The sequence below is a fragment of the Brachyhypopomus gauderio genome, chromosome 11, assembly GCF_052324685.1.
Source record: "Brachyhypopomus gauderio isolate BG-103 chromosome 11, BGAUD_0.2, whole genome shotgun sequence".
In the NCBI taxonomy this organism is placed as follows: domain Eukaryota; kingdom Metazoa; phylum Chordata; class Actinopteri; order Gymnotiformes; family Hypopomidae; genus Brachyhypopomus; species Brachyhypopomus gauderio.
Window position 1 is genome coordinate 19,299,373 of NC_135221.1, and position 15,000 is coordinate 19,314,372.

General features: G+C 48.3%; 1 protein-coding gene across 8 annotated transcripts in view; it reads right to left on the minus strand.

The window, feature by feature from the left end:
- akap13 (A-kinase anchoring protein 13) overlaps nucleotides 1–15,000 on the minus strand; it is a 26,013-nt gene that overhangs the window by 7,763 nt on the left and 3,250 nt on the right. For 5 of the 8 annotated variants that reach the window (XM_077022574.1, XM_077022573.1, XM_077022572.1 and 2 more), the window contains 18 exons: nucleotides 14,929–15,000; nucleotides 14,650–14,746; nucleotides 14,007–14,126; nucleotides 12,490–12,523; nucleotides 12,241–12,355; nucleotides 9,025–9,175; nucleotides 6,370–6,437; nucleotides 6,090–6,174; nucleotides 5,611–5,773; nucleotides 4,899–5,008; nucleotides 4,153–4,299; nucleotides 3,713–3,966; nucleotides 3,219–3,344; nucleotides 2,994–3,111; nucleotides 2,408–2,659; nucleotides 1,843–1,919; nucleotides 1,463–1,644; nucleotides 1,066–1,148 (listed from right to left, as the gene is read on the minus strand). The exon at nucleotides 14,929–15,000 is cut by the window's right edge and continues 112 nt beyond it. In XM_077022574.1, coding sequence (XP_076878689.1) covers nucleotides 1,066–1,148; nucleotides 1,463–1,644; nucleotides 1,843–1,919; nucleotides 2,408–2,659; nucleotides 2,994–3,111; nucleotides 3,219–3,344; nucleotides 3,713–3,966; nucleotides 4,153–4,299; nucleotides 4,899–5,008; nucleotides 5,611–5,773; nucleotides 6,090–6,174; nucleotides 6,370–6,437; nucleotides 9,025–9,175; nucleotides 12,241–12,355; nucleotides 12,490–12,523; nucleotides 14,007–14,126; nucleotides 14,650–14,746; nucleotides 14,929–15,000 — 2,254 coding nt within the window. Of the gene's footprint in view, nucleotides 1–1,065; nucleotides 1,149–1,462; nucleotides 1,645–1,842; nucleotides 1,920–2,407; nucleotides 2,660–2,993; nucleotides 3,112–3,218; nucleotides 3,345–3,712; nucleotides 3,967–4,152; nucleotides 4,300–4,898; nucleotides 5,009–5,610; nucleotides 5,774–6,089; nucleotides 6,175–6,369; nucleotides 6,438–9,024; nucleotides 9,176–11,482; nucleotides 11,641–12,240; nucleotides 12,356–12,489; nucleotides 12,524–14,006; nucleotides 14,127–14,649; nucleotides 14,747–14,928 lie in introns of those variants that run through there. The other 3 variants (XM_077022571.1, XM_077022575.1, XM_077022577.1) reach the window with 3 other exon arrangements.

A 15,000-nucleotide genomic window follows, 5' to 3' on the forward strand; every position in this document is an offset into this window, starting at 1 on the left:
TTTGTCTCGGAGCTCGAACAAAACTTCGGGAATCCGACCCAACTCATGTGACTTCTATAAACAAAATACAGTTCGTGCTTCAGTCACATGCCGTTAGTTGGTGGTGTTGTTCAATGAGTTTTAAACCATTTTGATGCTGGGCGCGAAGTTTTTGCTGTATTTTTGTTGTTTTTTGTACTGTTTTAGACAAACAGCATGGGTCCCAAGAACGACATAGCAGAAAAGCAGAAAAGGAAAACGGCTGAACAACTTTTCAATAATTGAAAAGGGCGATCATAGAGAAGTATGAAAAAGGCATTCGTGTGACAGACTTTGCATTGGAATTCAACTTGATGGTTGAGAACGGATTCATTCGTTTTCAGTTATTTTTTATGGGGAAAATTGATTTGGAACTCGACTGCATTGCTTCTCGACGCTCCTTCTGGAACGAATTTGCGGGGAGTTCCAGGGTTCTACTGTACAGCTAAAATTTGTAAAATGATTCTCTGTATATTTTCAAAGACAATGCTGTAGAACACCTGGACCCTCACACTCCTCTGCAAAACTTGGCAGTTTTGACTGAAAGCACCATTATATAGAAGATTTTATAAATGTTGAATAAAAGGGCCAGTGAGAGGAGTGCTTACCATTCACGTATCTTGTTTAAAGCCCTTTCTATTCCACGGTGTGGTGTTTAAAGCCCTTTCTATTCCACGGTGTGGTGTTTAAAGCCCTTTCTATTCCACGGTGTGGTGTTTAAAGCCCTTTCTATTCCACGGTGTGGTGTTTAAAGCCCTTTCTATTCCACGGTGTGGTGTTTAAAGCCCTTTCTAATCCAGGGTGTGGTGGTAAAAGCCCTTTCTAAGCCAGGGTGTGGTGGTAAAAGCCCTTTCTAATCCAGGGTGTGGTGGTAAAAGCCCTTTCTAATCCAGGGTGTGGTGGTAAAAGCCCTTTCTAATACAGGGTGTGGTGGTAAAAGCCCTTTCTAATCCAGGGTGTGGTGTTTAAAGCCCTTTCTAATCCAGGGTGTGGTGTTTAAAGCCCTTTCTAATCCAGGGTGTGGTGAAGCAAAGCCACAGGAGTCACCTTTCATCTCCTTAACTTTGTTCTCCTGGGCTCGTTTATCTTCTTCATTTTCACTTGGAATTCCTTCATCCTCCTCCTCCTCTCTGTAGAAATGTCAGAGGTAACAAGAATACACTCTAGTGAGCACACACTTTACATGCAACACACACACCACCCTCCCACACACTCTTAACTTCCTGTTCATCATCATTACCAGCAACAGCCGTGTGGAAACGCATGTGTGAACGGCTTTTTTTGGAGTCTGGGTTGTGTCATCTTCTGCTCATGCAAGGTGCTCATGAAGATGGTGTCTCACGGCAACACAAATAAATGTAAGGAGTACGCTTGTAGGAGACAGATATGTGTGTGAGGTCGTGTGGTGCTTGGCCTTCTCCTCCGTCAGGCGGGTGGAGCTCACATGCAGTGCGTGGCGTCCTGGATCAGCTGTATCCAGGTGTTCCTCTCCTCTCTGGAGCTGGCGTGGACCTCCACCATCTCCGGCTGCTCCGTCCCGGCCGAGATGAGGAACAGTCCCCTCTCCTCATTGGCCACCTCTCTCACGATCAGCTTCTGGAGGGAGATGACCGTGGACCGCTGGTCCTGCAGGGGGCGGGGCGTAATGACAAATATAAATATTCAGAAATATGTAAAATATTCAGAAATATATCATACATAGCTACAAAAGACTTCTACTCTAAAGAGTTATATTGGAGGTACTCTAGACACTTCATGGTGTGTAAGTGCTCTTGGTGTCAGTTTGGGGTGGGTGGAGATGTTGGTTGGGGGTGTGGAACGTACCAGTGGAGCAAAGACGTATTTCTGATCTTTCTCCTGCAGGAAGACGAACACGTCGGACAGCAGCAAAGCCTGCACATCTGCACACACACCATACCAGCTCAGTGATGCAGCACACGTGTGTGTGTGTGTGTGTGTGTGTGTGTGTGTGTGTGTGTGTGAGATGAAGTCCATCTCATGACTAAGCAATTGCACAGCTCATTCTGGACTCTATTAAGTGGTCTATTAAGTGTTCACTTAAAACCTTCTCTAATTTATTATTAATGTAATGAATACTCAAAATATTCTAATTAAGAAAAACAAAAAAAAACTATATCAAGTGAAAACTGGATATAATTTCAGTTAAACCATCAACCAATCAGCAGACGTTTCTACACACACGTTTCTACACGCACGTTTCTACAAGTGTAAATAACAGCTTAAAATGCATAAAAAATGTGTTTAGGGTGATTTCTGGACCATCAACTATTACAGTACTGTTCAGTATCTGCTATTACAGTACTGTTCAATACTGCATTTTCTATACTGTTCAGTAACCCGCAGCAACGCATGGCCCCGCCCCTCCCACCTTTGAGGCGTCCGGCTGCGTTCTTCAGCTGCAGGGGGCCGTCGTGCAGCAGTCTCCGCCCCCTGAGGAGGTCCTCCCTGGCGAACATCTGCCCACTCTTCATCCTCATGATGGACTTGCTGTCGGTGCGGCTGTGCACCTCCTTCAGACGCTTCCTCTTCTCGTACTCGCTAACCTTGGCGTCTACGGCGGCGATCACCTCCTTCACCTGCCTCAGAGCCTGGGTCACATCGGCCTGCTCCTCCTCCGGGTCTGAACAACAGGAGGACGGGGACGAGGGGACGTGGAGAGGTGGGGGTCAAGGAGGAGGCGACTGTGCTCCTTTAGTCAGTCAGAGAGGGTCAACAGCAGGGTGGAGGCTAAACCCTGCAGCTCTGCTGAATTTCACACACACCATGCTTTTAACCGAGGAGGAAACATTATTATTACACATTGTTTACTCAGTATTTAAGTCTTTAGTCATGTTTTAATGGCTGAACTCTGGAGGCTTGTAGCCGAGTGCTGGATCTGGTAGCAGGTGGATGTTGGAATGTGTGGGGTCAGGGGTAAGTGTGGGGGTACGTGGGGGCAGGAAGCAGGCTCCTACCCCGGGTGTGCTGCAAGATTCTCTGCAGCAGGACGGGGTATTTGGTAAGACGCTGCGTCACCAGCAGGATACACTCAGGAATACTCAGCCTCCGCACAACACTGCTACTCATCTTCTTCTGCAAAACACACACACACACACGTATGAAATGAAAATAATAAAATAAAGATAAAAGTAAAAATACATGAAGTTTGTGGGTAAATAAGGTGTGTGAGGGTGTGTTACCTTAATGAAGGCCTGAAAGCGCTTGTCTTTGGAATGTAGCTCCTTGTAGAGGTTTACAGCTTCATTATGTCGACTGCAGAACTTTCCATATATTTTCTTCATTGTTTCAGCATTGGAGCCCGACACCTGAAACACAAACACACACACACGGTGAGAGACAATGACACACTCACACATCCTACACACAAAGGCAAACTAAACACAATGATGTTTTGGCATATTAAGACTCTTCAGTGTCTCGTCTGAGAGGATAGTGAGCCTCACTAACGTCATGAGCCAAGTGATGGCGGGACAGTCCTGCAGGACCCCCTACCTCAACACCAATGTCTGGACCATCAGCTCAACATCAGCAGCTCATTTACTGCAGACAGCTACAGGTTCTCATGTCCATGGAGACTCCCACATTGACCACCAAGACCGCGCATCAGAGCCGTGGTGGTCTGGGTGGTGTCTGCTCTCCCAGGAACTCTGCTGTGTGGGGTGAGGAGACGCACCTGAGCCAGGAGGACGTCTCCGATCCGGCGGATGACGAATCCGCCCTCATCCGGCCTCTGCTTGCGTGCCTCCTTCTTGCGCTCCACCAGGTGTGTGAAGAAGTGTGTGTGCAGGTCCATCAGCTCGGTGAGCATGGGGAACATCTTCTCCACGGCGTGTGACTCCAGCTGGACCTCCTTCTGCAGACCCTTACTGTAGACGTCAGCCATGATGTGCAGGGTTCGTACATGGTGCATCTCGGTCTGAATCAGCTCTGGGTCAGGGAGGGTGGAGCAACAGATAGAGAGAGAGAGGAAGAGAGTGAGAAACAAAAAATAACAAGACTGGTGACGCATCTCCATGGTGAGTGTGCTTGAAGCAATCTGCACTCTACACCAGGTGGAGATTCACCCCAATGCTGACGACAACACAGTCGGTGTTTTTGAGCTCTCCGGCTTACCGTAGATGACGTCCTGCCTTTTGATCTCGTCCTTCTTCAGCTGTTTAAGGAATTTCTTATCGACGGTGAAGCTCCATGAGTCTGCCTCCAGCTCCTTGACATCTGCCTCAAAGTCACCCAGGAGCTGGCTGTCCAACATCTCTGTGCCTGTAGGGGGCAGTGTGGAGCAGAGGGACTCAGCACACACTCCACAGTGCCACAGGTCTACATGACGGGCGAGCTTGTTGCGCACCGCCTCGTCACACTGTCGTGTGACACGGTATGGTTACACCGTCGTTTTACACTGCCGAGTTTTGCGGAGGAGTGTGTGGTTCCAGGTGTTCTACAGCAGTTTCTGTTTCTTACATCACGAGTTAGACACGTCTGGATTGTGAGCTTACATCCTCACACAGTTTTGACTCAAAATTGTAATTCAAGATAAAGACTGAATTATATTGTTTTATTATTTCACTTTCTTCAGACATCAAAACAGGTGTGGCAAACATCAAGAGGGCTGGCCGTTACTCCTGAGTAAAATGAGTTCTGGCCAGAGTAAGACGGTAGAGCCCTTCAGCTAAGCCCCATGACACACAAGCAAAGCTTCCGTTATGACACCCTAAACACACGCCATCTACAGGTCCCAGGTCAGGGGGCATCCTGCCCTTCAATACAGGAGTTGAAATGGAAGCCTCAACGTGGATCCTTTAATGCTGTTCTCAGATCAGTACAAACAAGATGTTGTTTCACCTCAGAGAGGCAACTCTGACCTTCGTCTGTGAGCGACTCCAAGGATTCGTTCACCCGGTTGCCCTTGTTCAGGGAGTCGGTGGACTGGGACAGCAACTTCAGCGCTTTGAGAGGCACGTCGTCCAATTGCCTGAAACGACAGAAGAGATTCTGTAGGAATCAGCCACACACATTCAATCTCTCACTCTCTCCCAGTCTGTCCCACTCTTCCCAGTCTCTTCTAGTATCCAAAGTTTTTAAAAGCTGAGCTATGGTAGTGATGGCTTAATAGCCATGGTAGCTATGGTAGGTACAGTAGCTGTGGTAGCTATGGTAGGTACAGTAGCCGTGGTAGCTATGGTAGGTACAATAGCCGTGGTAGCTATGGTAGGTACAGTAGCTGTGGTAGCTATGGTAGGTACAGTAGCTGTGGTAGCTATGGTAGGTACATTAGCTGTGGTAGCTATGGTAGGTGCAGTAGCTGTGGTAGCTATGGTAGATATAATAGCTGTGGTAGCTATGGTAGGTATAATAGCTGTGGTAGCTATGGTAGGTATAATAGCTGTGGTAGCTATGGTAGATATAATAGCTGTGGTAGCTATGGTAGGTATAATAGCTGTGGTAGCTGTGATAGCTATAGTAACTGTAGCAGCAACGGTATCATGGATCCTGAAATATTGCTAAAGAAGAAGATGCTTTGAGATGTTGGCTGTGGTAGTTGCGGACTAGTTCTGGTGTTGAGTTAGCCTGTACCCTGTGATGTTGCTAATGGAGATGCTTTTAGATAGAGGGATGTTGTTGAGTGCCATGATGCCAGAGCTTTTCCGTGGAGGTGGAGCAGAGGGCAGTACTGAGGGCGGGGCCTGATCATCAGGAAGTAACATAATGGTGCGAGGGCGTTCTCGTGCCAATGCAGCTGGAAAAAAAAATTGAATACATTCAGCATTCTGGGTAAATATTTTTAAAATAAAGAAACAAAATATATATATAGTGTACACACTATATATATATATATATATATATATATATATATATATATATATATATATATATATATATATATATATATATATATATATATACATATATATATACACATAATGTACACAGAGTAAAAATGTACATAGGGTATATATAATGTACATAGAGTATATACAATGCACACTGTATACAATGTACAGTAAATATAATGTACATATAAAGTACATATGATGCACATATAGGGTACATACATGTAGGAATATCAAATCCAACCACACCCTTGTTTCTCAGAGCTATTCCAGGTACCATGGCTGAATCAGGAACTGTTTGCTGTTGCTAAAGAGTCAAAAAATGAAGTTAATCATCAAGTTGTGCCCAAGTCTGATAATTGAAATCAGGTCTATTCACACACACACACACACACACACACACACACACACACACACACACACACACACACACACACACACACACACACACACACACACACACACACACACACACACACACAACACACACACACAAGCTTACCTTTGCCTTACCCTTAGTACACACCGGAGCTGCATCTTTGCAGGTCTTATGGACGTGTGCATTGCAGCCTGTAAACACAAGGACAGCCGTGTTTAGGATCTGGTGAAAACCTGGTGACTAAAGTCACTAAAGTCAGCAGTGAGAGTGTGTGGCATGAGGAGCAGGTGGGGAAGGAGCTGCACACACACACACTGATCTGCTCTGTGTGTGTGTGTGTGTGTGTGTGTGTGTGTGTGTGTGTGTGTGTGTGTGTGTTTATAGTCTTCACAGAAAGGTGCATGTGACCATGAGAGGCCTTTGACCCCTGCCTTTATAGCCCACACTATAAAACCCGTATCAACACACAACATAAACCCGTATCAACACACAACATAAACCCCGTGTCCTGAACCGGTCGAGAGGAACACAGTTCACCTCACCATTAACAGCAGCTAACAGGCTAATGGGCTAGCGAGCTAACAAGCTAACAGGCTAAGTACCCAACAGTTCTAATCTGCTCATCTCTGCTTTTCTCCAGAGCATTAATGTCTCATTTATAACAGCTCTTCCACTAAACGGACCGAGGAGACCAGGAATGCACTGAGCCTCAGCTCACCCCAACACATTCTACGTCTCTGCACACCTCACACAACAAAAACCATAAGACAGTCCAAAGAGCAAAGTGTGTGTCCTCTTCAAACTCCAACACTTTTGATCATAACACTAAAAACGTCACTGCCATGACAGACCGAGGCCAACAGCTGCATCAGTCCATATTCAGACCCATCAGCCCCACAGATGCCATCATGTTAGATTTATGTAATTTCCCATGCCGATATTCATCATGGACTAATGAAGGTGAGAGAGGTCCAACATCTCAAGCAGCTCTCGCTGGCAGGCTGGACTCCAGGCGCACAGCTGCGCTCTTCAGCGAAGAACACTGAGCTCCACCATGGGGCAGCAGCCAATAGCGCGGGGCCGCAGGGCCGAGGGGCGGAGCACAAGCAGATGGGAGGAGCAGGGGCAGAACAGAGGACACTCCTGCTCAGCAGGGACGACACAAAAGGTCAGAAGGTCATGAATCATAACTGTCTGGGAACTAAACAATAGCACCAGTGTGTTCAGTCAAACCAGAGAAACCGATGGAGCACAGAGTAAAGAACAGAGAGAAGGAAAAAAGGCAAAGTACTGAAGCAGGATGTCTGTGTGTGTGTGTGTGTGTGTGTGTGTGGACCCTGTTCATCTCCAGCTGTGTGAGGGTGGAGGGGAGGGTGATGCAACAGCATGCAAGAATATTTGAGGGGGCAGAAACACACACACACACACACACACACACACACACACACACAAAATACAGTTCCTGCTCTCTCTCTCTCACACACACACACACACACACAAACGCGTGCACGCACACACACATATACACACTCACACGCACTCACACTCACACACAGCTCTTGCCAACCAACCTGTACACACAGCTCCCCCCAACAGGATGTCCTATACCCCCAACTCCCCAAACACACACTTTACCCAAGATGCACTGCAGCACCAACCCTGAAACACCAACCAAAACTATTCTTGCAAGCTGTTGCATCACCCTCTCCTCCACCCTCACACAGCTGGAGCCGAACTAAGTCCACACACACACACACACACACACACACACACACACACACACACACACACACACACACACACACACACACACACACACACACACACTCAAGTCACTTTTTAAACGTCTCTTGGCTCCATCAGTCTTTACGTCTCATTTGCTGTCTCTACATCTATGCACATTTTCAACTAAACACTCAATACACACAGTACCCACCAACACACGCGTTCCCCCTTTACACTGTACACAGTTTCCACCATCACACCCACACACCTTATACACACACTCCTGGCGAACGAAAATTGTTGACGGGGGGGGGGGGGGGGTGGTGTTGGCGAACTAAAATTGTTGACGTTGTTGAGAGGCCGTATACTCCAACGCTAGGAATCTAGCACTAGGACCCTGGAGCGGTTATTTTCTGCATGGTCCTAGCGCTAGATTCGGCGAAGTTCACAACGCGCCAGAACAACTGAAATAATTTAATGCCTCCCCTCATAAAATTCCAGACATTTTAAGACATTTTTAGGCCTTGAATATGGAAAACTAAATTTAAGACATTTTAAGACTTTTTAAGGACCCGCGGGTACCCTGCACACACACACAGCACACCTGAACTGCGGGCTGAAGGTGACCCTACACACCTACACACACACCGACAGTGCGCGCACGCGCGCGCACACACACACACACACACACACACAAAGCACACCTGAACTGCGGGCTGAGGGTGACTCCACACACACACACACACACAGCACACCTGAACTGCGGGCTGAGGGTGACCCTACACAGTCCCACATACATGGACCACACATACAGAGGCTCTATGTACACTTCACATGTCCACTCATGATTCCACTGTGACAAATCACAAGAGGTCAGAACCCAGCAGACCTCACTCACTCAGATGTTCTGCCCATCAAACAGAAGAGTGAGAGATGGAGAGAAGTAGAGAGAGAGAGAGAGAGAGAGAGAGAGAGAGAGAGAGAGAGAGAGAGAGAGAGAGAGAGAGAGAGAGAGAGAGAGAGATGCCGAGATACAAGCAGGTGTGTCCATACCTGTGCACAGCAGGGCGTCTTTAGTGTTGATTGGCTTGTTGCACTGAAGGCATGGGTTTGGGGGAGGAGTCAGGGCGGGGCTAAAGATGTGCCCACTGGAGCTCTTCTTCTCCTTCTCTTTGCCATCCTTATTCCTCTCACGGTCCTTCTCCTGACGGTACACACGTACACACACACACACACACACACACACACACACACAGCTGGTAAACAACAAGTACTGTAAAATATCACTGTTTCTCACCCATGAGCCCTCAGTGCGGTTCCTAGCCCAGAGCGCCTTTAAACATAGCAGCTGTTGTCAGGAGCAGACCGACTCCAGTGAGGGAAGATTAAACTCCTCACTACTCCTCAACAATAAAATGCACCTCGTTCCTACATCAGTCACAGACTAATAAACAAAAAGGCTTGTATGTGAAAGATTATGCCCGTCCACCAGGTGGCGGCCTTCCTAGTACAGGTCTCTGGAAGGTAGGGAAAGGTCAGCCAGTCACCTTGTAGTCTGACGATACTGTACATCACCCTCATCCGTTCTCACGTTTCAAGACACTATCACGGTGCAGAGATCTACCTCAGTGGCCCACTCTCTTCTACAACCCGGAGTAAACAGCACACTATTAATAACCCGGATTCTTAGATCAGGCTATTAATAATCTGGATATGTAGATCAAACTATTAATAAACCAGATATTTAGATCAGACTATTAATGAACCAGAACTGTAGATCAAATGATCACACTGCATACTGTCCATCATAGTGAACCATCAGCTCAATGCGCTTCATACAGTCTGTCAATCACATAACCGGTCAGTTAAAAACCAACAAAACCTGCCTGAAGTCTGTGAGCAATGACCTCAGCAGAACACTAAAATACCCTAGAATCACACCCCAGTTTAAAATACCCTAGACTCACACCCCAGTTTAAAATACCCTAGACTCACACCCCAGTTTAAAATACCCTAGACTCACACCCCAGTTTAAAATACCCTAGACTCACACCCCAGTTTAAAATACCCTAGACTCACACCCCAGTTTAAAATACCCTAGAATCACACCCCAGTTTAAAATACCCTAGACTCACACCCCAGTTTAAAATATCCTAGACTCACACCCCAGTTTAAAATACCCTAGACTCACACCCCAGTTTAAAATATCCTAGAGTCACACCCCAGGTTGAAATACCCTCGGGTGTCACACCTCAGGTTAAAACAAACCGGAGTGTCATACCTCAGTTTAAACTAGAGGTACAACAGGAACATGAAAGAATTGGAGCTTAAGATTCTAGAGGTCGTTCTAGCGTATGACCTCACCAGGTGGACCGGACCACCCCCAGCGATAGCTCCATCAGCTCCATTCACACAGGAACCGCAATCGATCAGGTGCATACGTCGGAGAACCTTGGTGCTATGGGAGAACCAACCAGTGTCTGCACCAATTTTTGTTGGAAACAACGATGTGTGATCAGCACAACCGATGTACGCAGTACAAGATGGCAGACAGAGTAATGACCTGTGAGCAACTGAGCTGTTTTTATAGATGCTGCTTTATCCAAAAAGCAAGAAGGGATCATAACAAATAACATTAATGTAACAAAGAGAACAATATTAAAGAATCATATTAACACCATGTGTGATGGTCAACCGAACATCATCCCAATGTGGATGGAGATGAATGGCGAGTTTCAAGCGGCACTTTCCCAGGAGGACACAGACCAGGTGTGTTTGTGGTGAGATATCGACACCGGCTCCTGTCACCACACCAAGACAGGACACCTGATGGACAGTTAGTCTCTTACTCAACCACACGTCTGAGAGCCCAGACTGTCTGCAGTTAGGAAACCGGGTTCCGCGTCTCTGTCAGAACCACAAAGGGATGAGACCAAGAAAAACATCTCAGAGGTGCTCGACCATGTGGGAGAACCTCCGTCAGAAAACACCTCACACTGACTGCATGCATACGGAAACTCGCTGGTGGAACAGAAAGCCTTAGATCAACACGTAAACACTTGCATGGCCACTGTTCAGCAGCTCATGACAGATGCACAGACGCTTCCTGCGAGTGACGGAGCGATCACCGAAACAGCAGTAAACATTACATTTGTGGCAGAACGGAAACAGAACCGCACAGCTTAGCTCGGAGGAGAGAAGCCTACATCCTGCCATCCGAATAGCATCAGAGACAAAAAACATCAAACGAATGACACTCTACCAAAAAAGAAAACATAACCCAACTGATCCTAGATCAGCGTTTCTCAGTCCGTCCACAAAGCCCCCTGACACTCCCTCAGGTCTGCTCGGCCCAAATTCACAGCACACCACACCAGAGCGAAAAGTGTGGAACCTCGGGGCGGGCCTCCATGACCAGGCTGAGAAAGTCTGGCCTGCATCACACCAAAGGAACCGCGCTCTGCACGCGGGTCGTAGCTCGGAGCGGGAGGGCAGCGCTCCGGTGACCCACCTCCGTCTCCACCCACACCCTGCTCAGCTTCAGAGAGCGTCTCTGCAGCAGAAAGCGTCTGCTCTGCGCGGACATCCTCAACCAGCAGCAGCCAAACACACCAGACGCGGGGAGACTGCCAAACCCCAGCGTTCCAGTCCACACCCGACCCCGAACGTCAGTTCCTACGCTGGCAGAGGAAGTGAGATGATGTGGAGTGTGTAGGGTTTGCTGCTCAACCTTCACGCCTTCTTAAAGACGCAGTGCTCTTCTCTACTCCAGTCTGAACACAGACCTGCTGGCACCTGAGTGAGGACCCCCACCGCCTACTGCTCACCTGAGTGAGGACCCCCACCGCCTACTGCTCACCTGAGTGAGGACCCCCACCGCCTACTGCTCACCTGAGTGAGGACCCCCACCGCCTACTGCTCACCTGAGTGAGGACCCCCACCGCCTACTGCTCACCTGAGTCAGGACCCCCACCGCCTACTGCTCACCTGAGTGAGGACCCCCACCGCCTACTGCTCACCTGAGTCAGGTGACCAGATGTGAAGTCACACGCCTTCCCACAATCCAGTAAACGCGACCGCACACACCGAGAACATGTGTTCACAGCAGCACTAACCAAACACTATTGCGCTATAGTCCAGTCCCTTCTCTCTGCAATCGTGGATCTACGGTCCTGGTCCAGGTACACACACACACACACACACACACACACACACACACACACACACACACACACACACACACACACACACACACACACACACACACACCTTGCTTTTCTTGCTCATTTTGCTCTTGAGGTAGCTGAAGGTGCGGCTGACTTTGGTCCCGCCCACTCTGGCCTCGCTGTCACTCCTCAAAGGACCAGGCTCCTCCTCCGATATACTTTAAATGGGAGTGTAGAATCATGCAGTATATTTTAAGACTTCAAATGCAGACACAGAAGGAAAACAAAGGTAAAGGGAAGAATAAAGAATGAATCACAGAAGAATGCCTTCCACTCCACGTGGGGATCTTACCTGTTCTCCAGCGTCCCGGACAGTGGCGGACAGTCTGAAAGAAGAAGGAAAATCCATCATGGGAAGAGCCAATCACAACAAAGAAAACCTATAATGGAAGAGTCAATCAATCCACGTGGTTTTTGAGTTGCCAGACAAAATCAGAACTGGTTGTGTGGTCAAATACTGTATGTTCACTCAAGTTCAGAGAAAATAAAGATTGTTAAACTTGATAAACTAATGTCACATATTTTTGGTCTTTTGTAGTAGTTTGTGAAGCCTGCCATCCCAACATACATACATACCCCAACACACACAAAAAAGCCTTCCAAACCAATACACATACACCCCATAACTCACACACATTCACTGACAAATACACACACACACAGAAAAGCCAACAGAATGTGTTCCCTCCCACCCCCAGACACGCACACACAGCCTGAACACATACACAGCCAAGAAGCTACATAAACCAATACAAACACTTCAACACACACCTCAACACTGAAAATGCCATCCAACCCAACACACACCAACCCAACCCATGAATGCCAATGGTGCAGCAGACCGGCGTAAGCTGCTGTTTACTTGGGAAAACAATTACAACCATCGCTACCTCTCATGGTCGGCCGCTACGATAAAGTTTTTTCTGCAGTTCGGGTTATGAACCATGAACAGCCATAAGGTACAAGATCAAACAGCAACAAATGGATGACCAGAAATTCCAGTGGATTACCAGATATTCTAGCCAGACACTAGTCAGACTTCACACTCATCCTCACTGTGTTCTCCACCCAGATCTGACTGGTTTGACTGGTGTGGTTTTGCTATGCTTAAAAAAAAAAAAAAGTGTTACATAAGTGTGAACACCACCAGGGAAGGAGCCAAGCACTATAGCAGGGGTAATCAATTAAATCTTTCCGCGGTCCATTTTTGGCAGATAGCTCAGACCTTAGGTCCGGGTTCGCGGTGGCGAACGAAAGTTGTTGAGCGGGGGGGGGGTGGTGAACGAAAGTTGTTGAGCGGGGGGGGGTTGAACGTAACACTCAAATGGGTGGTGAACGTAACACTCGTCTGAAAATAAATTCTCCGTTTTAAAATATAGTCTCCCGTTAAAATTTTTTTGGCATTTGGGTCCGTATCCAGTTAATCAGGAATGTGATTGGGTCCGGACAGGACGGCGTTCGGGTCCGGATCCGGACCGCGGTCCGCCATTTGGTGATACCTGCACTATAGGAAACGCAGTGGGAGGAGGTGTCACGTGGCGGGGGGAGGTGTCACGTGGCGGGGGGAGGTGTCACGTGGCGGGGGGAGGTGTCACGTGGCGGGTGGCGGGGGGAGGTGTCACGTGGCGGGTGGCGGGGGGAGGTGTCACGTGGCGGGGGGGAGGTGTCACGTGGCGGGAGGGGGCATGCATGACGGGGGATTACCAAGTAGAGGGCAGGGCAAGGGGTCAGGGCTAGGGGTCACACATTCTGGCAGGGTCAAGCATTCTAGTTTTTCTTTCTCTTCTTTCTTATTCTTATCTTACTTACTGGCAGCTGCCTCGTCATCACTTGAGGAAGAGCCAATAGCAAAGGGATTTTTAGATTTGGGGAGGAGGGATGAGACGCTGAAGGAGAAGCTGATTCGTCGCTTTGGTCGAACCGTCACTGCTGGGATCCAGGATGATGGACAGGAGAGAGACCAAAGCAGGAGTTACGACAGTACAAGCTGGACAGTGAAGGGGGCGGCACACTCCTGCACCAGCAGCACACACTACAGGCAGGGCAGGCTGTCAGTCACATTCTCAGCCAATGATCAGTCAGTTCACAGCTCCAAGCCCAGTTAAGACCGGCCAAGGGCAAAGTTCACACACCAAGTCTGCTGTTAGATCTAGCAGGTGATCACGGCACAACAAGACGCACACGGGGTAGGTGTCAAACACCAGGCGTTCACCACAGACAAGCTGAGAGTGTGAGGTGTGTGAGACCAACATTGAATGTGATGATTCACACACACCTTCCCAAAAGCATCGCGGTATAGACGCTGTTTTGAACAAGTCCTGTAAAACCTCAGCTGCTCTGGGTACAGTAAAGACTCCAAATTCCTGTGTGTTTCCATAAGGTGCGAGTTTATGTTTACTGGTCCCAGATCAGCAGAGCACAGCAGCAGAACAAACAAAGCGAACACACTCACCGTCCAGATCTCTGGGGCAGATGGCCGACATGGAGGCGGATTTGGTGAGGGTGAGTGAGGAGGTTTGGGCCGCACACCACCCGCCCTGAGCTGACCTCTGCAAGACATGACGCCCCCACACACTGCCATGTTATGGATCAACGTTTGTGAAAGTCTTTCTAAAATATCTGCACATGCACGTAGAACATATACGTGTGCAGGTGTACGTGGAGGTGTGTGAGATCACCTGGTGTGCAGGTGCGAGTGTGTGTGTGTGTGTGTGTGTGTACGCTCCTTCACCTGACTGTCCACACTGCTGCCGTCTCCAGGGTCATATTCATGCTCCTCCTCTGTCAGGGAGACCAGGGAGCC